The 23,767-nt window shown below is 44.3% G+C and overlaps 13 protein-coding genes across 13 annotated transcripts; 4 read left to right on the top strand and 9 right to left on the bottom strand.

Moving 5' to 3' along the window:
* Window positions 1–78: 78 nt before the first annotated feature.
* Window positions 79–2,564, bottom strand: V2V93DRAFT_374050 (heat shock protein 70 family). Its single transcript, XM_066911142.1, has 3 exons — window positions 2,330–2,564; window positions 2,210–2,268; window positions 79–2,149 (listed from the first exon to the last, which is right to left on the bottom strand). Exons 1-3 carry the CDS (start codon window positions 2,378–2,380, stop codon window positions 136–138), a joined length of 2,124 nt encoding a protein of 707 aa, XP_066763961.1. The 5' UTR covers window positions 2,381–2,564; the 3' UTR covers window positions 79–135.
* Window positions 2,565–3,233: 669 nt separating this feature from the next.
* V2V93DRAFT_374049 (Imidazoleglycerol-phosphate dehydratase-domain-containing protein) lies at window positions 3,234–4,245 on the top strand. The gene is made up of 2 exons (XM_066911141.1): window positions 3,234–3,651; window positions 3,714–4,245. The coding sequence occupies exons 1-2, from the start codon at window positions 3,375–3,377 to the stop codon at window positions 4,112–4,114; spliced, it is 678 nt and encodes a 225-aa protein (XP_066763960.1). The 5' UTR covers window positions 3,234–3,374; the 3' UTR covers window positions 4,115–4,245.
* A 29-nt stretch (window positions 4,246–4,274) lies between these two features.
* Window positions 4,275–5,879, top strand: V2V93DRAFT_374048 (uncharacterized protein). Its single transcript, XM_066911140.1, has one exon. It carries the CDS (start codon window positions 4,319–4,321, stop codon window positions 5,750–5,752), a length of 1,434 nt encoding a protein of 477 aa, XP_066763959.1. The 5' UTR covers window positions 4,275–4,318; the 3' UTR covers window positions 5,753–5,879.
* A 117-nt stretch (window positions 5,880–5,996) lies between these two features.
* Window positions 5,997–7,795, top strand: V2V93DRAFT_374047 (KptA family-domain-containing protein). Its single transcript, XM_066911139.1, has one exon. The coding sequence runs from the start codon at window positions 6,077–6,079 to the stop codon at window positions 7,682–7,684; it is 1,608 nt and encodes a 535-aa protein (XP_066763958.1). The 5' UTR covers window positions 5,997–6,076; the 3' UTR covers window positions 7,685–7,795.
* Window positions 7,749–9,378, bottom strand: V2V93DRAFT_68849 (ergosterol biosynthesis ERG4/ERG24). Its single transcript, XM_066912762.1, has 3 exons — window positions 8,893–9,378; window positions 8,144–8,821; window positions 7,749–8,078 (listed from the first exon to the last, which is right to left on the bottom strand). Exons 1-3 carry the CDS (start codon window positions 9,239–9,241, stop codon window positions 7,795–7,797), a joined length of 1,311 nt encoding a protein of 436 aa, XP_066763957.1. The 5' UTR covers window positions 9,242–9,378; the 3' UTR covers window positions 7,749–7,794.
* A 93-nt stretch (window positions 9,379–9,471) lies between these two features.
* On the top strand, window positions 9,472–11,491 carry V2V93DRAFT_374044 (kinase-like domain-containing protein). Its single transcript, XM_066911138.1, has 7 exons — window positions 9,472–9,594; window positions 9,727–9,780; window positions 9,841–9,856; window positions 9,922–10,135; window positions 10,193–10,244; window positions 10,300–10,419; window positions 10,479–11,491. The coding sequence occupies exons 1-7, from the start codon at window positions 9,516–9,518 to the stop codon at window positions 11,168–11,170; spliced, it is 1,227 nt and encodes a 408-aa protein (XP_066763956.1). The 5' UTR covers window positions 9,472–9,515; the 3' UTR covers window positions 11,171–11,491.
* V2V93DRAFT_374041 (uncharacterized protein) lies at window positions 11,171–12,209 on the bottom strand. Its single transcript, XM_066911137.1, has 2 exons — window positions 11,924–12,209; window positions 11,171–11,847 (listed from the first exon to the last, which is right to left on the bottom strand). Exons 1-2 carry the CDS (start codon window positions 12,103–12,105, stop codon window positions 11,370–11,372), a joined length of 660 nt encoding a protein of 219 aa, XP_066763955.1. The 5' UTR covers window positions 12,106–12,209; the 3' UTR covers window positions 11,171–11,369.
* Window positions 12,210–12,298: 89 nt separating this feature from the next.
* V2V93DRAFT_338499 (WD40-repeat-containing domain protein) lies at window positions 12,299–14,301 on the bottom strand. Its single transcript, XM_066907764.1, has 4 exons — window positions 14,256–14,301; window positions 13,976–14,203; window positions 13,681–13,922; window positions 12,299–13,625 (listed from the first exon to the last, which is right to left on the bottom strand). The coding sequence occupies exons 1-4, from the start codon at window positions 14,256–14,258 to the stop codon at window positions 12,602–12,604; spliced, it is 1,497 nt and encodes a 498-aa protein (XP_066763954.1). The 5' UTR covers window positions 14,259–14,301; the 3' UTR covers window positions 12,299–12,601.
* Window positions 14,302–14,365: 64 nt separating this feature from the next.
* Window positions 14,366–15,923, bottom strand: V2V93DRAFT_374038 (anticodon-binding domain-containing protein). The gene is made up of 4 exons (XM_066911136.1): window positions 15,660–15,923; window positions 15,023–15,593; window positions 14,835–14,961; window positions 14,366–14,777 (listed from the first exon to the last, which is right to left on the bottom strand). The coding sequence occupies exons 2-4, from the start codon at window positions 15,568–15,570 to the stop codon at window positions 14,700–14,702; spliced, it is 753 nt and encodes a 250-aa protein (XP_066763953.1). The 5' UTR covers window positions 15,571–15,593; window positions 15,660–15,923; the 3' UTR covers window positions 14,366–14,699.
* Window positions 15,924–16,286: 363 nt separating this feature from the next.
* On the bottom strand, window positions 16,287–17,371 carry V2V93DRAFT_392362 (ribonuclease H-like domain-containing protein; the record flags this gene model as incomplete). Its single annotated transcript, XM_066912473.1, has 3 exons — window positions 16,287–16,770; window positions 16,830–17,026; window positions 17,090–17,371. The coding sequence occupies 3 exons, from the start codon at window positions 17,369–17,371 to the stop codon at window positions 16,287–16,289; spliced, it is 963 nt and encodes a 320-aa protein (XP_066763952.1).
* A 491-nt stretch (window positions 17,372–17,862) lies between these two features.
* Window positions 17,863–18,996, bottom strand: V2V93DRAFT_374034 (putative duf1348-domain-containing protein). The gene is made up of 3 exons (XM_066911135.1): window positions 18,507–18,996; window positions 18,163–18,435; window positions 17,863–18,091 (listed from the first exon to the last, which is right to left on the bottom strand). The coding sequence occupies exons 1-3, from the start codon at window positions 18,650–18,652 to the stop codon at window positions 17,983–17,985; spliced, it is 528 nt and encodes a 175-aa protein (XP_066763951.1). The 5' UTR covers window positions 18,653–18,996; the 3' UTR covers window positions 17,863–17,982.
* V2V93DRAFT_349500 (armadillo-type protein) lies at window positions 18,997–21,800 on the bottom strand. Its single transcript, XM_066907955.1, has 2 exons — window positions 21,484–21,800; window positions 18,997–21,430 (listed from the first exon to the last, which is right to left on the bottom strand). The coding sequence occupies exons 1-2, from the start codon at window positions 21,728–21,730 to the stop codon at window positions 19,107–19,109; spliced, it is 2,571 nt and encodes an 856-aa protein (XP_066763950.1). The 5' UTR covers window positions 21,731–21,800; the 3' UTR covers window positions 18,997–19,106.
* Window positions 21,801–21,933: 133 nt separating this feature from the next.
* On the bottom strand, window positions 21,934–23,713 carry V2V93DRAFT_374030 (cyclin-domain-containing protein). Its single transcript, XM_066911134.1, has 2 exons — window positions 23,111–23,713; window positions 21,934–23,050 (listed from the first exon to the last, which is right to left on the bottom strand). Exons 1-2 carry the CDS (start codon window positions 23,375–23,377, stop codon window positions 22,220–22,222), a joined length of 1,098 nt encoding a protein of 365 aa, XP_066763949.1. The 5' UTR covers window positions 23,378–23,713; the 3' UTR covers window positions 21,934–22,219.
* Window positions 23,714–23,767: the final 54 nt, after the last annotated feature.

Raw genomic sequence — 23,767 nt, 5'->3', positions numbered from 1 at the left:
ATCATCTACTTACTGCATTGCATAGTACCCGATTAGGATACTGGATACTAACGCAGAATAGTTCTATGAATAGTAATATATTGACAAATTTTATCATTACGCAATTCTAGAAACTAAATTAACTGGAAAAACAACCTAATCCACATCGCGCATCTCCTCGTCCTCCTTGGACTCTTCCTTCTTGGGCTCTTCCTTCGCAGCCTTCTCCTTCTGTGCAGCCGCAAACGCAGCAGCAGCAGCCGCCTCTCTTGCTTCCTCGACCTTGCGAGCCTCCTCATCCTTCTTCCGCTGCTCGGCCTCCTTCTTCTCGTTCTCAGCCTGGAGATACCGTCCTTTGATGACGCCGCCAACAGCATTCAGCTCCTCAAACTTGGCCACATACTGCGCCTTAGACGCGTCCTCACCATCACCGTACAACCAATCCTCGGCATCGTCGAGCATAGTCCGCAACTTAGCCTTTTCCTCCTCAGACGCAAAGTCAGCATAGCGGTCCTCGATCTTACCCCGCATGTCGTAGATGTATTCTTCGAGCGCGTTCTTACGGTCCTCAGTGTCGGCAACGTGCTTGTCGTCCTCGACCATCTGGTTCTCGCGCTCGATGAGCACGTTTTTGTAGCTCTCCTCAAGCGCCGTAGTAGCGTGCACAATAGCCAATGTATCGCGCTTGACCCACTTCTTAACTGTCCGAGTCTTAACCGGCGCAGGCGACTCGCCCTCCTTTTTCTCCTCGCCTTCAACCTTCTCCTCAATAGGCTCCTCGACGGTGACCTCCTCGGCGGTGTAGGCAGAATCGACGGTCACGAGACCAGAGTGGTCCGTCCGCAGACGGATCTTGACCGCAGGAGCATCGCCCTTCTCGCTTCGCTTTGCACCCTTGATTGTCCACTTGCCAATCCACGGTTGCACACCACCAGGCAGCTCGGTGGAGTTGGTGTACCGAGCCTCGAGATCAAAGTCTGTGTCGCGGAACAGAGTGATGATCTTTGTAGATGGGACCGCGTTACCGTGAGGGAATACCTCGAGTTCGCTCAAATCCTCATCAGCAACAGGCTCCCACTGGAAAGTCACCGAGTACTGGTTAACGTCCTCAAACTTGTACGGTCGCACACGAAGAGTTGGCGAGTGGCTGGCGCACACGAAAGCGCACCCACGAGCAATAGCCTCATCCTGGTTAAGAGTGAACGACAGCTGCTTGCCAAAGAACTTTGAAATAGTCTCCTTAATAGAAGGAACACGAGTACATCCGCCAATAAGCTCAACCGAGTCGATATCGTCGAGTGCGAGCTTAGACTCCGCAATGGCTTTCTCGAGCGGAGCAACAAGTCGGGCAAGCAAAGGCTGGACAAGCTCCTCAAGCTCGGAGCGCTGCAGCACAGACGACACATCAATGTCATTCATAACCGACTCGATATTGAGAGGCGCGGTGGCATTCGCCGACAAAATCTTCTTCAAACGCTCAGTCTGCGTAGCAACGCGCGAGTAACCCTTGAGGTTCTCATGGACGTCAATCTTGTATTTTTCTTTAAACTCGGTAGCAAAGTGCTCAGTCAATGCATAGTCAAAGTCGCGGCCACCAAAGTGTGGGTCATAAGCGGAAGCAAGTACCTTGAGTTCTCCCTGCTTGAATGCCACAATTGATACGTTGTAAGACGAGTGGCCAATGTCGACAAAGACGACGTTCTTGGCTGGGCCCTCGGGGAAAGTACGGAAAACACCATACGAGATGGCGGCAGCGGTGGTCTCGTTGACAAGACGCACGGGATTTAGGCCAGCGATATGGCTGGCGTCAATGATGGCCCGTCGCTGCGCGTCGGTATACCATCCAGGCACACTCAGCGCAACGTCCGTGACCGGCATCTTGATCTCGTTTGCAGTGATCTGCTTGATCTTGCCGAGATACATTGCGACGAGCTGTGTGGCGGAGAAAGTGGCGGTCTCGCCGAGATACTTGACCTTGACTCCGACCGTACCGTTGACATCGACAAGCTCACCAGCAATGAAACGCTTCTCGTATTGCACTTCAGGGTCGTCGAGAGTGCGACCGACAATTCGTTTTAACGATCCAAGAGTATTTTTGATGTTTGTGATTTCTTGAGTTTTAGCAGCCTCACCGATAAATCTGTTTTTGACACCGAACGCAACGAGCGACCTAGAATTAAGTGGTTAGAATGAGCGCTATTGATAATCAATTTCAAACAATTCAACTTACGGAGTAGATCTATTTGAAACCTCATTGACAATGACATCAATACCTCTGTTACGAGCGACCTAAGTAAACAGTTAGTGACCGCAAAATACAGGCAAAAAAGTAAAATCATAATGCACATACGGCAACGACGGTATTGTTGTTACCGAGATCGATACCAACAGATCCAGACATAATTCACGTGTGATATATAACAGCAATTAAAAGTAAAGACAATAGATTAGTTGACGAGGTAAAAATCAAACGTTGATAAAAGAATTGCAATTAACTGTATAAACCTGGGCTAATCTTTTTTTTCTTGATGGCGAAACGCAAAGATTTTTATAAGGGTGCGGCTCACAGATGAGTGACTGGATCACAATTCGAGAGCATGCTACGGTCTTCTGTCGCCTTCTATAGCGAGCTGTGCCGCCGCCGAGTCAATATATAAATAAAAGAGAAAAATTTGTGTATTAGCAATAAACACAATGATGTGTTTAATAGCTGTTTTGTTTGTTGTTCGCGGATGGGCGGTGAAATTGTTGCTGTTGCCAGGGTGCAGCGGAGTCACAGCTTCTGTCTTTACTTGATTTTGATGATCTGATTATTTATACAATTACAATTATCATAATTGGTAACTTGTAGTTTTAACGCTTTAAAATGTTGTATCAATCAATTTATTAAATGCACAGTCGAATCATCAGTATGTTCTCTATTCTCTAAAAATATTGCTATCGCCTCCATACCCAGCACACAGAGCACAGCGCACAACACATTTTATTCGATTGATATTACAGCAGCGCGAATCAACAATAAGAAATCACTAGTAAACATCGACAGTTAGCAGCAATTCATCACATGGCAGCGCAAGAATAAAGAACAGATCAGATAGGAGCGAAAGACTTAGATGGCTACGAGTTCAACATGTGTAATTCAGGTGAACTATGCATATGTGTAAATCATCATTCAGTGTCCATTTTCTTGCGCCTTAATTCGGCAGTACATACCTGTTCGTTGATTATTTCGTATGTGTTAACTAGTCAGAGAGACTGTGTAGGATGAGAGAAAAGATTTTTAGATATAAGCTCTGCGAAACCCTACACAGCCGTCGCCCTATCGCCCAGCCTTGATTGTTCTTTCCCCATATCTTATTGCCTATCATCCGCCCACTCTCTCGCACTCGGCAAATATGGAAGCTCCTCCTCCCCGCTGGGCCACAATAGTCCGGAATACTAACGAGACCAAAATTCGGGTACAGCTCTCGCTCGACGGCGGTGCTCTGCCTCCTCTCGAAGACAAGCTTGCGAATGGCAAGCCCGAGCCGGAAACTGAGCATGCTACACAAAAGAGCCAAAGTCAGGAGATTGTGGTCAATACCGGTGTAGGATTCTTTGATCATATGCTGCATGCGCTTGCGAAACATTCGGGCTGGAGTATTAACATTTTCTGCGACGGCGACCTGCATGGTATCTCTTTCTCTTGCCTCTTCCTATCCTTATTCGTTGAACACTTCTAACTCAGCCATAAGTTGACGATCATCACACAACCGAAGACTGCGCAATTGCAATCGGTCTCGCGTTAAAGAAAGCGTTGGGTCCCATTATTGGCTACAAACGTTTCGGCTACGCATACGCTCCTCTTGATGAAGCTCTCTCAAGAGCCGTAGTTGATCTATCCTCGCGTCCCTACGCCACAATAGACCTCGGTCTTAAGCGCGAGAAGCTTGGACAATTATCTACCGAAATGGTTCCGCATGTTTTGCGCAGTTTCGCGCAAGGCGCTGGCATCACGATTCACGTCGACTGCATCCGCGGCGAGAACGACCACCACCGCGCCGAGAGTGCGTTCAAGGCCTTGGCTCTTGCTATTCGGGAGGCCACTTCACGGACGGGCAAAAATGAAGTTCCTAGTACTAAGGGAGTTTTATAAAACATATATAATATCGACGCAATATCCCATTTATTTGCCTAAAAATATTGCCGCTTAGTCTGTAAATAATTAGAGTTTGTCCCTGCACAACCGCTGCAACGTTTTGTATTTAAACATCCAACAAAATGCTGATCAAACGAATTATATTGTAATTTACATCATTTTCAGTGTATATGGAATGACTATTCGAGAAGATACCAGCCGATGATCTCGCGAATGCGCAGCAGTGTATGTCGTTTAGATGGGAAATTATTTATCTCCTGCCGAGCGTCCTTTGTCCGGCCTCAAGAACTTCAGTATAAATCCGCCCGAGAGTTCACGGTCTCATCTGCTCACAACTCTGCGCGCAGCAAATTAGAGCAACTTAAGAAACCAAAAGAGTCAAGTTTGTTGAGGACGGCTAGTCTGGCGATTAAAATACCGCGATATGCACGAATTCTGGAAGTTTGCACGAGTCCTACACATCCCGCGCTCTTCTCAGATCAGCTACCCAACGCAGATGTCAAATACAGGAATCCAAATATTGAGTCTGCAAGTATTTACCGTCTTAATATTTCTCTCGAAGACGATGGTCAATTGAAAGATTTACCGAGTTTAGACGGCGCCACGCTCGTTCACGGCCGCGGAGCTCACGGAAATGCACTGTATGATATCATATGCCTGAATGGCACCGCACATCTCTTCCCTGACTTTCCAAGCATTGCCACTCAGCTTCGCAAAACACTTAAGCCTGGAACTGGGATTTTGGTGATGCACTTTACTTATGATCCGGCGCTTGACTCACTGCCTTACTCGTATTACAGCGATGGCAGACGACTTAGGTCTACCGTCGGCCTACCGAAAGAGCCGCTGCCTCCCGCGTCAGTCAAAAATAGATGGCTTCTTGATTTTTTCAGAGATTTCGACATGCACAGGCAAATGTTAATTGAAGCACACAGCCAATATTCTGAGAATCTTGAAGAGTACGAGGCCGCGAAGAAGTTGTTTGATGGCGTATCTAATGTTAGATCGCTCCCACCGGCACTTGTAGTGGCTCAGAAAGAGTTAGAGCATCAGAAGGCTAGTTTGGTTTCTAGGAAGGGCAAGATATTTCTAATGCTCAGAAAAGTATCTAGAATATATAATATCCACGGTAGAGCTGCATCGCTACGAAAGCAATTACGTTTGATATTAAATCGAAATCACAGAGTGATTGAGAATCATTTTCGACAAGCACGCATTGAAAGAGCGACCGGTCGGGATTTTGCAGACTCTGCGCGAATAGCACAGACGCTTCGTGAAAAGTGGCAGTACGAGATAGGACAGGTGCTCAAGAAACGGCGAAAGCCCGTGCCTCTTATCATCAATGACAGTTGGCGCAAGCCATTTTTTCTTGAAGGAGGAATGCTATGGGATATGGTTCAACAGTTTAAATTGCCTATCGAAGAGCAGTCTGGTAGATACTTTGAGCAGGTCAGTGTTGATGCGATTCCCCATAGATGGAAAAAGAGGGTTTACGTTGAAGGTGGAACAGAGGCTGTGACTGAGAAAGAGATTGAAGAGGTGCTCGACCGATATAGTGTAAGAGACAAAGCTGATGATAACGGAGCAGTGCCAGTTGAAGTTGGCTGGTATCTGGCGTGGGTATCGGCGCAGTGACCGTATCGGCAGGGATTCGTATGTAATTATAGAGCGTTTGTAAATATAGCACGGTATATAGTTTGATCTATGTTGCAGTACTAACTGCACATATTTATTTTATTTATTTATACTAATAGCTTCATCATATAATAACAGTAGCGAGCTATATATCATCCAACATAGGGTTAGGAAGCAGAGGACACGAAGAGAGAATAGGGTTCATTACATCGAGAGAAATTAGAGCTCCCAAATAACATCCATAGCCTTTCCCATCGTGCTTTGAAATAGCGACTTTCTCTCTGCTAAACTGCTTATAAGCACTGGGCCGGAGGAACCGTGTTTATGTCCTCGGTCATAGCCGCCTATCTCAGGCTTAAGCAAACTGCTCGACTGCTCGATATCCCACTGAACGAACTACTACAGGCAGCTGCTGCATCTGCGCGTGCCGACTCTTTATCGCGGACAGAAATACCTGGTGATCACATTCTCTTCGGAAAAACAGCTAGTAAGCGTTTTGAGCATCTACGAGAGTTACGGACGTTAGTTGAGGAACTCGAAGCGCGGGAACAGCAGCGAGTACAGCGGAAACAACATTCGTCTAGCAAGCCGCAAGTCTTTGTATCAGTCACAGACTCTAAGCTAAAGGACAGTTTCTTACAAGTGACTTTTGATTTGACTGTCAATTTGAACAGCAGTCGATTGGATAGAGATTGTCTGTCTAGTGTTCTCGATACTGATATTGCACAAAACTCTACGAAATTACTTTCAATTATCAACGATATGGCCCAAATGAGAAATCCATCATCAGACAACCAGAATCCACAAGGGCGCATATCAGCTAACATGACACAGGTGAGCGATCACCGATCAACGAGGGACATCCGACTATCAACAATATCCAAAAAACTTGCGGGAATACTCCGCCATAATGCCGTCTCGCAAAACATTGAAATCGACAGCGAAGGCTATGTTTCGGTTGCGGAGCTTTTGGAACGAAAAGTTCTTGGTGGTATGTCTTTTGCGGACCTGAAGACAATCGTTACTGGAGATTCAAAGTCTCGGTATAAGCTGCAGTACCGCGGCACCGCCGAAGTCGATGTAATTGACGAAGACAGCAGTCCCGAACACTGGTATATCCGCGCCAACCAGGGTCACTCCATCCCACATGTACAAATAGTCTTAAGGCGCCTCACTGATCCAGAGTCGATATCATTGGCTGTACACGGCACAATGTGGAAGAATTGGCCTTCAATTCTACGTCATGGACTATCAGCCGCTCGAAGACTTCACATCCATCTTGCGCAGCACTTACCGGATAGCAACAAAGTGGTCTCCGGACTACGTCCTTCTTCAAACACGTTAATTTTCGTTAATGTAGAGCGCGCGATGGCGGATGGTATCGACTTCTTTGAAAGCGAGAACGGAGTTATTCTTACCAGTGGTCAAAACGGTGTGCTGCATCCGAGATATTTTGACAGAGTGCTCCACAGAACTGATTCCGTCGACGGAAAGAAAGAATGGAATTTGAAAGATTTTACAGAGGTTGAATTTGATAAAGAGGCTGTGCTAGAGCCAATTGCCGAGGACTCGGAGTTTGGTAAAGCGCTGAAAGCCAACCGTCAAAAGAGTAATCAAAGGAACAAGAAGAAGGAAGCAAAGCCTGGCAGAGCCAAATATTTCGAGGGCTTGGGAACAGAGAAGGCTGCAAATTTTACAGATACTGAGAACTCGTTACAAGCCGATAAATCTGCTAAAGTGGTCACTCTACTAGCAGAGCCGGTTTCCCGCAAAGAGCTTCTGCATGCTCCTGGCGACGATGCTCGTGATTCTGAAATACAGTTTGATATTGATCTTGAGTCTAAACCGCCGGCAAGCAATGCGGAATCAAAGACACTTCTTGCACAGCCAACTTCACAAGCGCTTGGATGGCAGCCGTCGCATTCATTATAGGTCGGAGTTGATATTATGAGTTTTTAGATTAATTGGAAGATAGGCTTTTGCTGGTTTTATTGTACATAAATAGCATCTATTTCATCCATTACTTTGATATGACAAAAGATTTAGTACACATACGGTACAATTTTCCAGCGCACTTGCTTCTTGTAAGTTACCCAGTCCTCGCCGTACTTTTCACTACATTTAGCCTCATCACGGGTCTCGCGATGGATAAGCAGGATGGCAAAGTAAAGAGAGTAGAAATATGTTACTGGAGTGTGGAAGCCTGTGGGAAGACACCATGAAATCGACATCAGCCAGTCGCCAAAGTAGTTGATATGGCGCGCTACACCCCACCATCCGTCTGCTAACAGTTTGCTGCCAGTCTTTGTCTTGATGAATTTCAAGTCTAATGGGCTATTGTCAGTCATTGTAATAAAAAATATAGGAGAAAAAAAATTAGCAAAAACATACGAGCAGTGGAAGGATCATTCTGCTTGAATGCATTCTTTTGTGAGTTCGATGAGCGGAAAATGTAATACCCAAGAGCCTTTAAACCAACCACACCAATAGTTCCATAGACTCCCAAATTAACGGGTGTTTGCGCCAAGAACCGCGATTGCAAAGTGTAAGTAAATGGCACAAGCGCCAAGTCGCCAAACGCAAGCATGAATCCGAAACCATCAGTCGTGATATCTATCATAGTCAAATTCTTGCTTTCAAGCACAGCGGAGTCGATAACATAAATGAATTGGAAGACATTCAGCAATATCATTGAGTCGGATATGTATCCAAATTTGCGGTATTGAGCATGCGCCATCGCGGCGTTGATGATCGACCAGAGGAAAAGACCGGGTCGCAATTCGCAAAAGAACTTGATGTCAAACATGCCGAGACGAGGGTTAAGCTCGCGACCGATGAACCAGTCAAAGATAGGCTTGCCAGTGTTACCGCCGTAGGCGAGTATGGTCTTGCCGGGTTTCAGAAAAGACTTGAAGTAGACAAAGAAGGCCAAAACAAATGAGAAGCCAATAGACGAAGTGATAAGACCAAGCAAGTGATCGTATACAAAAACAAGCTCCGGGAGTTCGCCGTGAGTGATGAAGCCACGGGCGATGAGGACGGCGATAATGACTAGGAAGCAGTTGAGTCCTGTTGAATCCGATTAGTCGTCCCGTTCCGAGAAGAAGGCATAATATCTAAATATATATAGATAAACTCACCATTCATCTTGTACCAAAGAGTAGTTCCATCGCGCAAAACAGTGCCCTCCATGACGCGGCCGGGCACGATATAGAACAGTCCCACGAGGCCAAAGAACCAGAGCAAGTAGGCAGCCAGAGCCTCAACGTCAAAAACCTTGGAAAAGTCTTCAAAATTTGTAGGACCTTCGATTGCGTAGTAGAGCACATAAATCAAAATAGGCAAGCCGATTGAGATCCCGAGAGCACCAGGAACTCCGCTGAATTCGACGTGGGTGGTCTTGGGGTTCAATTCAGGCTTTGCCGGCTGCTCACTAATTGTATTCGGAGAAGCCAGCAAAGGCTCAGAAGCTGTGTTGTCTGAAGCCATTTTAAATCAGTTCCGAGTAGTTTATTGAGCTGAAACTGGAAAGGAAGCGCAAGAGAAAGAGAGCAGTAACAGTGGACAAACAAAAATAAGATAGCAGATGAATCTATGTTTCTCAATTGACTTTCGTATTCGTGATATGGTCTGCCATTATTGTGGGTCAGGGTTTTACTCGTTTTCGGCTTCGGCTCGGTATCGGGTTCGCCCCAGGGCTCTTCATTGACAAACGTATTCTCTTCTCTAGAGTTTGCGCGTTATTAAGCAGGTTTGGATTGTAATGGACGATCCTGAAGTTCCGCCGCTGCTGACTATCACAAATAAACCGATTAATAAAGACGATTATGGTGGATTTCTAGGTATGCGCTTCAGTTTGTGAAGAAACGCAGTCGGATCCAAAGAATATTTATTGTTTCCGACTGATGTGACTTGAAGATGACGTTGATGGAAATATAGCGTAAACACCGAATAATTTATATTGCGCGTTATAGGTACTTGCACTTCAGTTAGCAAGTTTGAGAAATTGAATCAATTGGGCGAAGGAAGTATGTTGCCGTTTTAACACTGGATATAGCTATATCAATTGCTAACTCACAATCTCTTAGCTTACGGTGTTGTTCAGTATGTTATTCCTGTTCTTACGTTCAAATAAAGCTCTGGATTCGACTGACTTTCTAATGTAACAGCCGAGCTGTAGATGTTCGTGACAAGTCGATAGTTGCTCTCAAAGAAGTCCGTATTTTCGCTGACGGCAAACGCGATGGAATTCCAAATACTGCTCTCCGAGAGATTTCTCTACTGCGGTCATTACGACATCAGAATATTATAGGTGTGCTTGATGTTGCTGTAGCTGATGACCATCTCGATGAGATCTATATGGTGATGGAGTTTGCTCAGCATGTACGCATTTCTTCTTTCGTTGCTTTATGTTATGGAAGTGTTAACGACGTGGGACAGGATCTTGCCGACTTGATTGACTACTCTGCAGCAAAGTTTACAGTCAGTGAAGGTTGGTAGTTGCCTTTATTATAATTCTTCCAAGAGTACTGCTAATATTCTGCCAGTAAAATGTCTGATGAAACAGCTTCTCGAGGGACTAGAATATATCCATAGTCGAGGCATTATTCATCGCGACATAAAGATGTCCAATCTTCTTCTAACGTCTTCAGGAGTTCTCAAAATTGGTAAGCGTGATTTTTATCTGCTACAAGCAAAGACCGGAAGCTAACTACAACATTTCTAGCGGATTTCGGTCTTGCTCGCGCATTCGTTGATCGTCCAATGACACCCTCAGTCGTCACAATTTGGTATCGTTCACCTGAACTTCTATTCGGTGCTAAATCATACTCGTCCTCCGTTGATTTATGGTCAGCGGGTTGTATAATGGGTGAACTGATTCTCCGCAGTCCACTACTACCCGGCGCCTCCGAAAAAGAGCAAATTGACAGAATTGTGAATTTACTCGGCGCTCCTAATGATCGTATATGGCCAGGTTTCCGAATGCTTCCTTTTGCGCGTTCCTTTAGACTAACTACAATGCGGCCCAATACATTAAATAAAGTACTAAGTGGACAATCCGAAGCTACTATAAATTTTGTCAATGAGCTTTTAACGTATGATCCTGCACGACGATTATCTGCTCGTGAGGCTCTATCTGATGAGTATTTCTATGAACGACCTATTGCATTAGATCCGAGTCTACTGCCAACTTTCCCTTCAGTAAAGCACATTTCGGACGAAGCTAAACGAGCAGATGCAAAGCTCGTACAAGCAGGTGGTCAACAGCAACAGCAGCAGCAGCAACAACAACAACGGCAAGGAGGGAGTGTTTCAGTCAAGAATAAGTCGCAGATTAAAAGCGGTTCTTATTCGTTTGAGTTTGGCGAGGATGATTTACCTGAAGACATGCGGCAGCCTAAACGATCTAGAAGGTGATCTATGTAACGACATTATATTTATATATTAATAAATCAAGAGTTGCTGTTTTTTTCACATGATTCCGAACTGTTTTTTCTGAAGAAAAAAAAATCATTTATAACGCCTCGATACCACTCTTGTTTCCAGTACACAACATCTCAGCTCTAGCCCTACAGTCACATTCTCCTAGAGACATTTCAATTTATAGTATCGGTCATCACATAAGCCAGTTACTAGACACCGACGATCGCCTTGAATGTCGTGGACGATGCTGGAGCTCAGACATGTATGTCGGTATCTGAGAATACTCTGGCACAGTTGTCCATCCGACGAACAGCGTAGCGACAAAGAGGCAAAAGACAACGACCCACGATAAAGTAGCCGCTGCCCAAGACGGACCGAGTTGCCAGCTGCGATCGCGCAGGTTCTTATCGTGGTGAAGCATATAGACAACTGAAGCCATGGCGACGATCTGTACGCCTGTGATGAGGAACAACAGCAAGCTGATGAGTTTCCATCCGGTTTCCCGGATCTGCCGGGTGGTCAGTGTCAGAGTGAAGTAGGAAACCACGACGGGACCGAGTAGGACTAGAGACATCCACATCATGAAGGAGGTCGTACGCCAGCTGGTGCAGAACTGACGGTCGCCATAGGCACATTCATCGTCTGGGAAACGCACACAGGTGCCGGTTACACTAGTTGACAAGGGCTGTTAGTAGAGATCTTCAACTCAGTCCCGATACCAAGCATGAGGATGACAAGAGCACTTACGAAGAACATTTCTGATGCAGACCGTACGTGATTCGCGCCGGATTACCTTCTGCGTCCTCTGGATATGATACGGAAGTCAGCCAGTGTGGAGTTGCTATAGAAGTGACTGTGAGGGCGATGGCGATGACTATCGTGCCAAGCGAGATCAGGTAGAAGACAAGCAGACGATCTCCGATGCGCATGTCTAATGTGTGGCAGGAGTATTACTGTATTGTATTTGCCGTACTGAGACTATTGATATCCAGTAGCCTAGGCAGATAAGAGCAAGAGAGAGTCGTGGAAATTTATTCTAACTGGTGATTGCGTGTACATTATATTTGCCTTCATCGGCCCGATCTACGCGTGACGTCATATCAGACGATGGCACGTGCAAGTCAGGTTTATCAGCGACAGCGAGAATGCTGAGCCAGTACGTATATTCTTTATACAAATAGCATATGATATATAGTGTAATGGTTTATTGTACTGCTTTTTCGAAAAATCTCTGGACAGGTGCTGATGTAGGGGCGAGGAACGATGGCAAACATGCAATCGTCTATTGACATCCTTGATAAGCTACACTAATCCAACCATTCACTATGACAAAGAGATAACTGAACTATTTTCATCATTTTGATAAAATATTCACTGTAAATCGTCTGATATCGTACAAAATCAGTCAAAACACTTACTCGACGCTCACAAGTACTTCCTCCGCTTATTATTCTTATCTTCCTCGTCTTCAAACTCATTAACAACCCCAATCTCACCGTGCATCTTCCTGACAAGCGGAATCTCAGGCTTATACGCATCCGTCTTCTTTTTTCGCGGTCCCCCACCGCTACCAGGCGTGGTCGAGGCTGCAACAAGATCGATATCGGCTGTGAGATCGTCATCTACATGTCTAACTTTCGGTGTCTTCTCAATAACTAATTTCGCGCCTTTTGTAGAATAATCGCGCGAGAACAAGACATGGACAGCACCCGTTGATGTGCCGACAGCGATCTGGTTAAGCTTAGGGTGCCAGAGAGATCGGACAACCGAGACTGGTTTCGCCGCTGACGACTTTTTCTCATCTTCTTCTGGGACCGTAAATTTGAGCGCGGTCACTGTACTCAAATCCGACTTGTCTAGAATGTGTAATTTTCCAATCGGTTCTTCCGGCGTCGCCGAAGTGCCTGTTATGATGTATCGTTCGTCAGGACTAAATCCAATACTGGTCTCAGGAATAGAATTCACGAGTCCCCCTCTGGTCATCATTGGTTTCTTGAAGCTGCGTGTATCCCACAACTTCACGGTTCCGTCTCCCCCACGACTGACTAGCGTTGTACCGTTACTGCCGTACTCGAGCGCAGATGTCCAGGAATCAGGCTCATGAGCATCGGCAATCGTAGCCACAGGACGACTATACGGGCCTGTGGCACTCCAATATCCTATACTGCCGTCATTGGCTGCCGCAGCAATATATCGGCCATCGTCAGCCTTCCATGCAATAGCTGACACATGAGGTTTCGAGTGCTTGACTGATTTAGGCTTGATTATAATGACATGCGACTGCGTGCGCCTAACGTTTGAGTCCCAGATACGGATCGTCGAATCGAGAGCGCTGGTTGCTAAAGTGGTGTAGTTTGACGGATGCCATCTACCTGAGGTAAGCTCTGCTATGTGGCCTGATGTGTTGTTCATATCGCGGATATACATGTCGCCGCGAGTAAATTCAGATCTGTACATTCATTGTCAGCTGCATCAGTAGTATAATCATTAGATACTATACATACACTTCCACACCGTCGCGAGTCAGTATTTTTGCTTGGCTCGAGCTGGGAATTACTAGTAAATACTCTCCATTCAGCGAAAACTGCACATCGCGAATCAAATGCGACTCTGACGGCTCTATCGATCGAAATGGTTTCTGAAATGCCGGATTCATACCATTGAAATCCCATAGGTCAAGATCAAAGTCATAAGCCCCTGAAGCAAGTCGAACTCCAGCCGGATCAATATCCAGCGCCGAGATAGTCTATATCTATTAGTTGCAATTTTTCGAGTAGTTTATAAAACCAAAAGCGATACCTTTGTATGCTCTTTTAGCAACAACTCGTGCGAGATCGGCATTTCGTCCAGTTCGTCGTCATCATCATCATCACTTTCACTATCATCAACGGCCTCTGCTTTCTTTGCTTGTCGAGCGGCATAGTCTGGTCTTATAGTCTTTTTGTATTGCGATTCAAAGTCATGGGTGCTGGTTTGTCTACCAAACCCAGATGGTAGGAATTTGCGGATCTCATCATCATCATCACTCTGTAAATTGTTAGTCTTCTATATCCTTTGATCCATAATGATTGTTAATTACCATCTCTGCTGTTCTAGACTGGTTTAGTTAAAGATGTTGAAAGTGGATATTTCTAAAGTGGATATTTCTGATAATCATTCGAATTTAAGCTCATCTCCGCCGCACACTCAAAAGTTACTGTTTTCAGTTTCTTATAATTACAGACTAAGAATGATGAAATCAACAGTGTTAAAACATTTATCTTGCCAATTGCTCAATAAAAAACTCCGATACACTTCTTATATGCTCACAGAGATAGATACTAAAAAATAACATATTTCTGTTGAAAAGAATCCTATTAATTAAGTGAACTCCAGCGCGTACATATTCAAATTTTCATAATCACAAATACCATCAATAACAAAAAGAAGCGATAACAAAAAAAAAAACGCAAAAACAATGCAGATTCATTCAACTACTCTTTTTAACTTTGCAAAAAAGGAGTGGAAACAAAATATTAGAAAGTTAACCACCTTTACGCTCATTTTCCGAAGCTGCTTTTGCTTTTCGTATCGCATCTTGTCGTTTCCTCTCTCCATCAACCTAAGGCAAATAATATCAGTATCAACTTTGAATTGTCGACCGGATCACTATACATACCACAATCTTTATTCTTGCAAGAGCGGGTGATTGTGTCTCTGCACGACATGACTCTGAGGTATAAGGCGGATCAATCAAAACCTCATCCAATACCAGAATAGACTTATTAACCCATCTAATCGGAAGTCTGCATAAGTTATGTTTAAGTTAGACAAATTTTTTGAGCAGCGCATACGCAGTACACATACGTCTTTGCCAGAGAATCGAACAAATCTTGCGCCTCCCGCGTAACTCCAACACCCTTCTGAGCCAGCGTCTGTCCAGCGGCTCTAGCGGCCGAGTTCATCTTTTGCACAACTCCGCCAATCTGAACAGGTCCGATCAATGGCTGCACTTTTGCAAACGGACCACCCGATTTGCCGTTACTCTGCGCAAGCTGATCAGCTACCTCTTTATCTTCCTCTTTTCTTCCTAATACCGCGATATCCTTAATAAACGACGTTTTTACAATTCGGAAGTTCTTCAAATCAGGCTTCTGCGCATTTGGCGTCTCATCCTCCGTAATCGCAAGCGTATTACTCAACGTGCAATAGGTGTAAACCGAACCAGTAATTTCATCATCAAGCGTCGTCGTAACTTTTACTCGCAATCCAACTACCCAAGCTAAGGATTGACCACCAGAAAGGGGCGAATATTGACGTGATTCACTCAGAGTGTGAGGAGGTTGCTGGTGAGGACGGTGCTGATTTTGGTAGTTGCCGCCTGGACTTTGGTTTCTTTGCTTATCGGTAGACATATTCAAAAACAGTGGTCATACAACTGTATAATTTGTTTTGTCAGATATCAGTCTTGTGAAAGCAATGCAGGTGTAAAAGAAAAGCATACCTTAGAACTTGCTATCTCACACCCAGCAAACAGTTTTTTTTTTCGAAAAAAAAGAGAGTAAATAAATAAAAAAACAAAGCAAATAAAAACTAAACCACAAAAAAGCCAAATGAAATAGTCAAACAAATAATAAAAAAGAAAAATCAGAAGAGGTTAACAATTACAGTATCTAAATGATTCTCGCTTGATCTGGTGCAAGTGAAGCCCTTTCTAAAAAGATTGAATACTATTGTGATTTGTGATTTGTGATCACTTTGTGATATGATACTAGAACCAATTGATTTTATAACTTGTATATTCTCTTTTTTATAGTGAAGAATACAAGAATTAAATCAAAATTAGAAAGATTTTTAGAATACGTTAATTAGTAGCTCACAATCTTGCTTTATGCACATTGAAAAAGAACCGCCACTGTCTCTTTAACTGCAGATATCCCCTATATCTCATCATGCTTTTCAATGTTACAGTGAGATGACTACATTCCAAAGCTAATTATACACAAATACAGAACAAACAAATAAAGGCATATACACAAATCCTGAACATACACCGCCTACTTAAGACACCACGCAAACCAAAATTAAACAGAGCTTGGATTACAGACAAATTCATAATCGCGTCAAATATTCATGCTACTAGTCCCCATATCTGATTAGCATATGCCTCCTCGGACCCTTCAGATGTGAACTTGAGTAATTCAAAGAAACAAGAGTTTGTCAATAGCGCTTCACTTCCAGCTTGATGCGCGGGTCCAACGCGCATGATTCTTAACTCATCGGCAAGCTCTTGCAATCCACCTTTGACGCTCTTGGAAGTTGCACTTCGAAGCATGTACTTTACGTCATATAAGCTCGGAAAGAAAAGCTTGACAAGGTTTAAAAATTCTTCTTCTTCTTCGGGAAGTGGAGTGCTCATCATCATAGAAATCAGGTATCCGAAATCATACCCAGAGTGATAGCTGATCCATCGAACAGAGTCCTCTAAAACTAAGCCGCTACTTATGAATAACTCTGCAAATGCAAACGGCTCAATTCCAAACTCTTCATGCTTTTTGAACTCAATACCAGACTTTGTCATGAGATCAATCGAGTCAGCCGAATACATCTCATCACTACTTATCTATTAGAAACTAGTAATTCTTAAAATCAAATTAATGAGGTAATAACTCACCGTAAGCTGAATTTGAAGTTGAATTGCCATGTACTTGGTAAACCTTCTGGATGATTTCCGTGCTCATCGGCGAACGTAATACCAAGCTGCACAACATGTAATAAATCAACATTACATCGCAACGTCTGGTAGTGATAATCTGTAGTAGTCTTGAATGAACCGATCGGTCGCGCAACAATTCCCGGAAATTCCGAATCCTATACCTCAATAGTGTTAAGCATTTGCTATACACGAATCTTAGAACGACAGGCAGCACATACCAGAGAAATATAATTATATCGCTCGACCAATTCTCTTAAAACATGCATCTCTTGCTCGAAATTCGACTTCCACACTTCCCTAATCAAAGTCCCAGCCAGCGTCGAAATCTGCGGACTAGCCATCGCACCCTGCAAACTAGACTGCAATCCTCCGTGCACAGCCTGATGCGCCATTTGCGGCGTATGCATACCCTGCTGGCTCTGCTGATTTTGCTGCTGCTGCATAGTCGATTGTTGATGCGAAAGCTGCGGAAGCGGAAGTTGCTGTGCAAAGGCGGACATGTGTGCGTTGTGCGCGCCAACCATGGGGAACCCTGCTCCTCCACCGAAACCGCGCGGTATCATTCCTGGATTCTGAAGACCTGACATCGACATTTGTGAGGGTGGTGGCATACGTAGATATTAAATATGCTTGTGTAACTATATGCCGTAATCTTAAATCAATATTCTAGTTATAAGTAGCACGGAGTATAGTATCAGAAGTGTGAACACCTCATCGATCTCTACCCTAGACAACCAGACTTGAAAATTGGATATATTCAATTGTCAATTTCACAGAATTACACAGTTCAAGCTGGATGCTGCTTCAATTGAAAAAAAAAGGAAAATATCAACTTGTAAATCGTTAAATCAGAGCAGATTATGTGAACGCAAAAACAACGACTTTCCGCAACTCTCTTCATATAACCCTAGTCCTGGACACTATGTCACCCAATTTGCAGAATAATTATTATGTAATATATAATACTACAATTACTAATAAATTAGATATTGTATATTATTTGGATAAAGATCTGTGTACATTTAATAATAACAGGAATACTCTTTAAAGCTCATTTTCAGCTCCATATGAAACAGTAATTTATTCAAAACGGTCGTAAAATACTCCAAAATTAATTACTAACATCGTCAACTTCAGGCAATATCACACTGTTGACATCAACCGACTCTGAAAACCAGCGCTCCGCGTCCGTAATCGCAAGATCATTACCGCTCATTTGCCTAATTTCTCACATTCATTAGCTCTTTAAGTAATTTGAGATACTATATCACGAATTTTAAAAGTTATATACCTTTTTTTCATTTTCCCATCCTCGGCAAAAGTCCAGTGCTCAAGGCCATATGTCCGAAACCATTGCCCGGTCGTATCGTGCCATTCATACCAGAAATTCACAGCAATATGATTTTCATCAAAACTGAAGAGCTCTTTACGCAGCACATATCCATTCTCAACTGCCCATTTATCGGCTAAGAATTTCTCAATTTCAGCAGTCCCGCGTACGAATGTCGTTCTATTACGCCAGATCGAATCAGGTGTGTATGCCCCTGCCACTCTTGCTGGGTTTCTAAACATTGTTCACATAATCAGTACATCTTATTAATTTGATTGTCAATCAGTCAGATAAGGTAAAGTTACCGGGTATTCCACAGATCCTGCGCGATCTTGACTTTCTTAGTCGCAGTCTCGAATGTGAATGGAGGTAGAAGGTTAACCTTTGTACTCATTCTCCTTGCTGACGTCGGCAAAGTAGAAAAAAGAGTTTGCATTTTAACCTTGAGCATTTTTTAATCTTTTCAGTTGATATTTGAAAACGAATAAATCTTGACTGAATACAAGTTACCAAGATGTCAGCACAGAGAAGGACGCGAATGAGCCATTATCACCATTAACTTTAAACTCAAGACAAATCGCACATGACATACATGCAGTATCCACCCGAGAAATGAATTATTGAGTGTAGAGAGGTAATGGATATTTGGTGGTTTGTAATAATATCTGTTTATAAAAATGTGAGCCACGCGCTGTAAAGCTGGGTATCATCAAATCTGATTTAAGGGCATAGCAAGTATTCAGTATGTTACAGCATACCAAAGCTAACATTCTGAGGAATCTGCGTTTTAAGATTACAGTCTTCTTGTGAATTTATTTCAAATTAGACACACAAAAAAAAGAAAATCCAATACGCCGGTGTCAGTGTTCTCCCAACGAATCAACACAAAAACAGCGACCTCTCTGTCATTCGATTTCCGCAGCCGATGAAGCAGGTGCATCAGTATACATGTACGCATTCCGAACAACAGATGCACTATCGACCTCCATAACTTCAACCCCTAATTCTTCATTCTCACCACGCTCAGTATCCAACGTATCAGACACTTCACCAGTTAGGCTGTCGATTTGATAGATTGCAGTCTTAGTTTTCTCCCGTACGTCGAGGACTCTGTCATTCTTCAAGGCTGCAAGTCGTTCGCGAACGCCTAGTCGAACAAGCGTGAACGCGCGTTTCTTGTACACGTCAAGATAGAAGGCTTGAGTAGATGAAGGAGACGCGGCGCTCGATCCCGTTGCCGTATCGTCAATAGCCATCATCAAATCATCACTACTGTTCGTCCGCGGCGGTTCCTCGATCCACGTCAAGTTCAGGATAATCCATAAACATGCAAGACGTACTTCATCACGCTCGTGAGCCATTAAAGTGATAACCTTTTTCAGTACGGATTCATGGCTGATTATTGTCTGACGATGATGATCACACCCGGCCGCAATATGCACGAGAATATACGCGGCAGCAACCACGATCTCAGTATAATACGGCTCAGTAGTCAAAAGCGCATCATCACTCTGAGAATCCTCATCGGTATTGAGCGGTCGCATACTAAGTTTCCGATCCAGTAATTCGAATAATGTATCAACGCCAACACTGTCGAACAGTTTGTCAATATAATTATCACTCCGCGCAATCAGATTTCGAATAAAATCAAGAGCTTGCTCTTGTACTTGTATCTCGGGATCGTTACATAGTTTCATCAGCAAAGGAAACCCGGCCTCTTGTAAAACTAGCCCCTTTGTCTGCATATCGTCGCCATAAACCATATGCTTGAGCGCCCAGACTGAGTTTAGTCGCAGGGGAATATACCGAGATCGCGCTCCAGCAACAATAACAGGTAAAATGCCTTGATCAAGAATCGGTTTTCGCAAAGGCGAAAACTCAAGAACAAGATTACAAACAGCGGCCATAGCCGCAGTGCGAACTTCCAAACTATCTTCATTCTCAATTTCATTCTCAATTTCATCGGCAGAAACTTTGCTGTCGGAACCGCTGTTATTAGCTGTCACAGATTTGACATCGCTGATCGGCGCTGACTCGGTAGAATTATCGGAGGCGGCCTCTAACAATTGTTTCATGGAGCTTGAAAAAGCTGCGGGCTCGCTCTCCGCAGTTATCGCTACATCTCCCAATAGATCCACAACTCCATCAACAATACCACTCTCGACAAGTGAAGTACGCAATAATACTACACTGCGACTCAAAGATCGCAAGACGTTACACGCCGCAATCTTAATCTCACGAACCGAGGGCGCGTTCTCGGTACTCATGACTGCAACAACGACAGTAAGCGCATTGGCTTCAATGATCGCCTTTCGATACTCTTCTTTATGTAATCCCAGAGCTGAAAGACAAAGTAACCCGCCGGCAAGAAGCCTGCTTTCAGCTTTCCCGATACGCAAAGCAGAATGCGTACTCGGCGCAACCTGCGCAATAATCTTCACCACCTTTTTGATCAATCCGACTTCAACACAGCAGTCGGCAACCTCACCTCCCTCGCGACAAACGACCGCTAGCGTATGCAGCACAAGCGGATTACACCCACGCCCGTCGTCGACGGCAAGCGCATCGTCAAATAATTTCATCAACGTCGGGACCAATAAAATTGCAATCTCGTTATTTTGCGGTACACGAGTGACATGATCAATCACATCCGGTTGAGCAGCGGAATAAAAAGACGTGATGAGTGCGCAGGCGGCCAGGCGCGTCGTCGCATCGCGCGTACGTAGAAGCTTGATCAATAACCGCACAAAATCGGGCGCCGCTTGCGAGACCTTGTTGGCTGTCGCTGGAGACATGATGTGTGAAATTGCTAAAATTGCTGAAGATAGTAGCCGAGTGTCGGCTTGTGAAAACGGTTCTGGAGTACAGAGCAGGATGTCGCGAACGAGCATGCTAAGAGGTAGCGCGAGCGCATCGTTTAGTGTAGCCTGCGCGTTCGAGTGATTCGGGGCCAAAACAGGTAGCAGTAAACATAAAGAAGTAACTACAGAGTTGTCGATGCCCATGATTGGCACCCTGCCAGAAAAATGTTTGAGCAAGCTCGTGATTGAGCGGGACAGATTGGGATATGAAATGATTAGCGACTGCGATGGCGGTCGCGCTGTTAGAAGCGAAGTCAGTGTTCTCAGCGAAGGAAGTAACAGTTGAGGTGGAGAACTAGAGTTCAAAACCGAAATTAATGTTGCGATTGTATTTGGAGTATGTAGCATTGCTGAAATCTCCGGGTCACCTTTAGACATGTTAGCTCGCCCGTTTCGTATATGGGATAAGAGACACACTTACTATGAGCAAAGCTGCCTAAAACCACACCAGCCTGAACCATGCATTCCCGTAGAACATCATCATGAATTCCATCTTGATCACCGGCATTGATAATGCGTAGCAAGTCATCAAGAACTCCACGCTCTAGATACCACTCCTTCTGCTCCGCATGCCCGATCACGGAGTTTTTCAGTGACCGTAATGCACCGAGCTGGGAACTTCGGTCAGAACTCCGTAAATAAGGGAGCAAGTCGATCTCTGATATCATTTACAGTTGAAATATCGTTGCAAGAGTAGCGCGATGGGTTGACGATTTAGAGAGCGCCGAGGGTTTCTATTGTCTCGGGAAGTAGTGGCGAGAGCAAGGGCGATGGAGGAATAGAGCCGAAGTGGCGTATAATGTGTGGGGCTCGTTATTTCGCCAACCATCTTCAAACGTTAATCATGAGTCACGTGGACCTGAAATATCAAGGATATAATACTAGTTAATTCAAATAGATGATATAAAAAATTCTGAAAACAGTGAATATGGAGAAAAAAATTTGTAATTAATCAATGCACAGCTCCCTCGAGATTTCCCGCAAAATACAAAGCGCAACATTTCTTTTACAACTATTAAACCATTCATATACACGGCAGAAAAGAAAAAGAAAAATCAAAAGAAATGGTAACTCCTATATTCCAAGCTCGTAAAAAAAGACTATATCTCGTATATACTGTTGCGTAACTGAATATCCAGACTATTATTTATACCTCATTAATGCTCCGCAGAATCCGACTGCGCATGCTCCTCTTCAAGAACATAAACTTCACTCATACGAGCCGCCATGCGCATGTAATATTCATCCAGAGTTTTTACAGCCGGCACGACCCGCCATCCAACGCGCACAAGAAATTCAACTTCGAGCAAATTCAATTCGGCGAGTGAGACTCCGCCTACTTTAGCATAATGCGTGTTTGTGCAGAAACTATCGCATAAACCTTTACTCGCCACCGTTGCCGCTGTTATCAAAAATCTATGAACTGTGAGGGAAGATATTGTGAATGAGGAAAATGCTGCGCAGAGAAGGTCAATGTAAAAAACCATTGACAGCAAAGTTGATTTTTCTAACGAGCAGAAGCGAATTAGTCGATGGAGATAGTCCCTATGGGAGATAGCTGGAGGGGCTCGAGAGTGAAAACGAGTGAGCTGTGACTGTACGAGTGGCAGCGAATCATTAAGTTTGATGAGTTCCGAGAGCATGGACGATATGAGGTTTAACAAGTCTGGAAATTCGCATTCAAAATAATTTCGAGGTAGTACCTTTTTCAGAGGATGAGCTAGAGAAGACTTTGAAATCAGAGAAGATGAAGGAGTAGATGGTCGGGATGGTGGCCGTCGCGGTGATATAGCGGCTGAAATATTGTCTGTCTGTTTACTTTCCGGGTTGTCTTCTTTATCCTTTCTATGGATAGAAGGAGAGGCATGCATGCGATTTTGTCTCATTCGAGCATTTTGCTCGGCAAATTGCGGATGCATACGTGGTGATTCATGGACGTCGACACTGGCACGCTTGGCTCTGAGAGGCGACGACACCGTACTTTGCTCCTGCAAATACCGTTAGCAAACACGCTGAAAAAAAACAATAAGAAACTCCTGTGAACTAACTTTTTTAGATGGTAAAGATTGAGTAGAATCAAGTTTCGCATCGGTTCCATCTTTTTTCTGCTGCTCTGGCCTTTGACTAGAAGAAGCTGGCTGAACCATGACCGAGACAGCGAGGTCGTCAAGCGACAAAGCAGTCTTTGAAACCGGAGATGCAGCAAGATTAGCAGCGCTATTGACGGCAGTGGCTGGCTCAGAGGTGGTTGCGAGCATAGATGAAGTCGGCGTGGGCTTGGAGAGGCCAATTAGACTCCGCATATGCAGCGGCATTCGGGGCAGGTGCTGCCTTGAGAGAGCAGGCGGCAGGAGGACGCGCGAAATAGATAAGAATTGAAGCTGGATGATTTAAAAAAAAAGAAAAGGCATCTCATTTGAGCGAGCTGAGAGAGTGCGAGCTTTTGAGAGAAGGCAGAATCGATGGAAGAAGGTGGCGCGTAATGAGTAAAAAGAAACAGAGCGCAGAGCACAATGTGTCCTTTAGAAAATAAAAAAGAAAAGAATAGACGACGGGCGCAACAAACAATTCAACAACATAAAATAGAGAGAAAAAAGAAGGTAATAAGCGAGAAGATAAACAAGCAGCTGTGAAAACGAAGAGCGAAGGCGCCAAGAAGACTTGCTCGGGATCGTCGACTGGCGATGGACGAGCACAATTAGAGA

This window comes from Kockiozyma suomiensis (assembly GCF_038497685.1).
Source record: "Kockiozyma suomiensis strain NRRL Y-17356 unplaced genomic scaffold V2V93scaffold_13, whole genome shotgun sequence".
NCBI classification, from domain to species: domain Eukaryota; kingdom Fungi; phylum Ascomycota; class Lipomycetes; order Lipomycetales; family Lipomycetaceae; genus Kockiozyma; species Kockiozyma suomiensis.
The sequence above is the reverse complement of the archived record's forward strand: the minus strand, read 5'-3'. Positions and strand labels throughout refer to the sequence as shown.

Excerpts from the sequence above, each read along its gene's own strand:
- V2V93DRAFT_374050 (XM_066911142.1), bottom strand. The coding sequence starts at position 2,380 with ATGTCTGGATCTGTTGGTATCGATCTCGGTAACAACAATACCGTCGTT. Across the intron at positions 2,269-2,329 it reads ACAACAATACCGTCGTTGCC|GTCGCTCGTAACAGAGGTAT; the intron begins GTATGTGCATTA and ends CTGTTTACTTAG. Across the intron at positions 2,150-2,209 it reads GTTTCAAATAGATCTACTCC|GTCGCTCGTTGCGTTCGGTG; the intron begins GTAAGTTGAATT and ends ACTTAATTCTAG.
- V2V93DRAFT_374049 (XM_066911141.1), top strand. The coding sequence starts at position 3,375 with ATGGAAGCTCCTCCTCCCCGCTGGGCCACAATAGTCCGGAATACTAAC. Across the intron at positions 3,652-3,713 it reads CTGCGACGGCGACCTGCATG|TTGACGATCATCACACAACC; the intron begins GTATCTCTTTCT and ends CTCAGCCATAAG.
- V2V93DRAFT_374048 (XM_066911140.1), top strand. The coding sequence starts at position 4,319 with ATGATCTCGCGAATGCGCAGCAGTGTATGTCGTTTAGATGGGAAATTA.
- V2V93DRAFT_374047 (XM_066911139.1), top strand. The coding sequence starts at position 6,077 with ATGTCCTCGGTCATAGCCGCCTATCTCAGGCTTAAGCAAACTGCTCGA.
- V2V93DRAFT_68849 (XM_066912762.1), bottom strand. The coding sequence starts at position 9,241 with ATGGCTTCAGACAACACAGCTTCTGAGCCTTTGCTGGCTTCTCCGAAT. Across the intron at positions 8,822-8,892 it reads TCTTTGGTACAAGATGAATG|GACTCAACTGCTTCCTAGTC; the intron begins GTGAGTTTATCT and ends CGGATTCAACAG. Across the intron at positions 8,079-8,143 it reads GAATGATCCTTCCACTGCTC|ACTTGAAATTCATCAAGACA; the intron begins GTATGTTTTTGC and ends ATAGCCCATTAG.
- V2V93DRAFT_374044 (XM_066911138.1), top strand. The coding sequence starts at position 9,516 with ATGGACGATCCTGAAGTTCCGCCGCTGCTGACTATCACAAATAAACCG. Across the intron at positions 10,136-10,192 it reads TGATGGAGTTTGCTCAGCAT|GATCTTGCCGACTTGATTGA; the intron begins GTACGCATTTCT and ends GACGTGGGACAG. Across the intron at positions 10,420-10,478 it reads TTCAGGAGTTCTCAAAATTG|CGGATTTCGGTCTTGCTCGC; the intron begins GTAAGCGTGATT and ends CAACATTTCTAG.
- V2V93DRAFT_374041 (XM_066911137.1), bottom strand. The coding sequence starts at position 12,105 with ATGCGCATCGGAGATCGTCTGCTTGTCTTCTACCTGATCTCGCTTGGC. Across the intron at positions 11,848-11,923 it reads CTGCATCAGAAATGTTCTTC|TGTAACCGGCACCTGTGTGC; the intron begins GTAAGTGCTCTT and ends CTTGTCAACTAG.
- V2V93DRAFT_338499 (XM_066907764.1), bottom strand. Across the intron at positions 13,923-13,975 it reads TGCTAAAAGAGCATACAAAG|ACTATCTCGGCGCTGGATAT; the intron begins GTATCGCTTTTG and ends TAATAGATATAG. Across the intron at positions 13,626-13,680 it reads ACTCGCGACGGTGTGGAAGT|ATCTGAATTTACTCGCGGCG; the intron begins GTATGTATAGTA and ends ATGAATGTACAG.
- V2V93DRAFT_374038 (XM_066911136.1), bottom strand. The coding sequence starts at position 15,570 with ATGTCTACCGATAAGCAAAGAAACCAAAGTCCAGGCGGCAACTACCAA. Across the intron at positions 14,962-15,022 it reads TTCGATTCTCTGGCAAAGAC|ACTTCCGATTAGATGGGTTA; the intron begins GTATGTGTACTG and ends TAACTTATGCAG. Across the intron at positions 14,778-14,834 it reads TTGCAAGAATAAAGATTGTG|GTTGATGGAGAGAGGAAACG; the intron begins GTATGTATAGTG and ends TATTTGCCTTAG.
- V2V93DRAFT_374034 (XM_066911135.1), bottom strand. The coding sequence starts at position 18,652 with ATGCTCAAGGTTAAAATGCAAACTCTTTTTTCTACTTTGCCGACGTCA. Across the intron at positions 18,436-18,506 it reads CAGGATCTGTGGAATACCCG|AAACCCAGCAAGAGTGGCAG; the intron begins GTAACTTTACCT and ends AACAATGTTTAG. Across the intron at positions 18,092-18,162 it reads GATGGGAAAATGAAAAAAAG|GCAAATGAGCGGTAATGATC; the intron begins GTATATAACTTT and ends GTGAGAAATTAG.
- V2V93DRAFT_349500 (XM_066907955.1), bottom strand. The coding sequence starts at position 21,730 with ATGATATCAGAGATCGACTTGCTCCCTTATTTACGGAGTTCTGACCGA. Across the intron at positions 21,431-21,483 it reads TTTAGGCAGCTTTGCTCATA|GTGACCCGGAGATTTCAGCA; the intron begins GTAAGTGTGTCT and ends ACATGTCTAAAG.
- V2V93DRAFT_374030 (XM_066911134.1), bottom strand. The coding sequence starts at position 23,377 with ATGCCGCTGCATATGCGGAGTCTAATTGGCCTCTCCAAGCCCACGCCG. Across the intron at positions 23,051-23,110 it reads AATCTTTACCATCTAAAAAA|GAGCAAAGTACGGTGTCGTC; the intron begins GTTAGTTCACAG and ends CGGTATTTGCAG.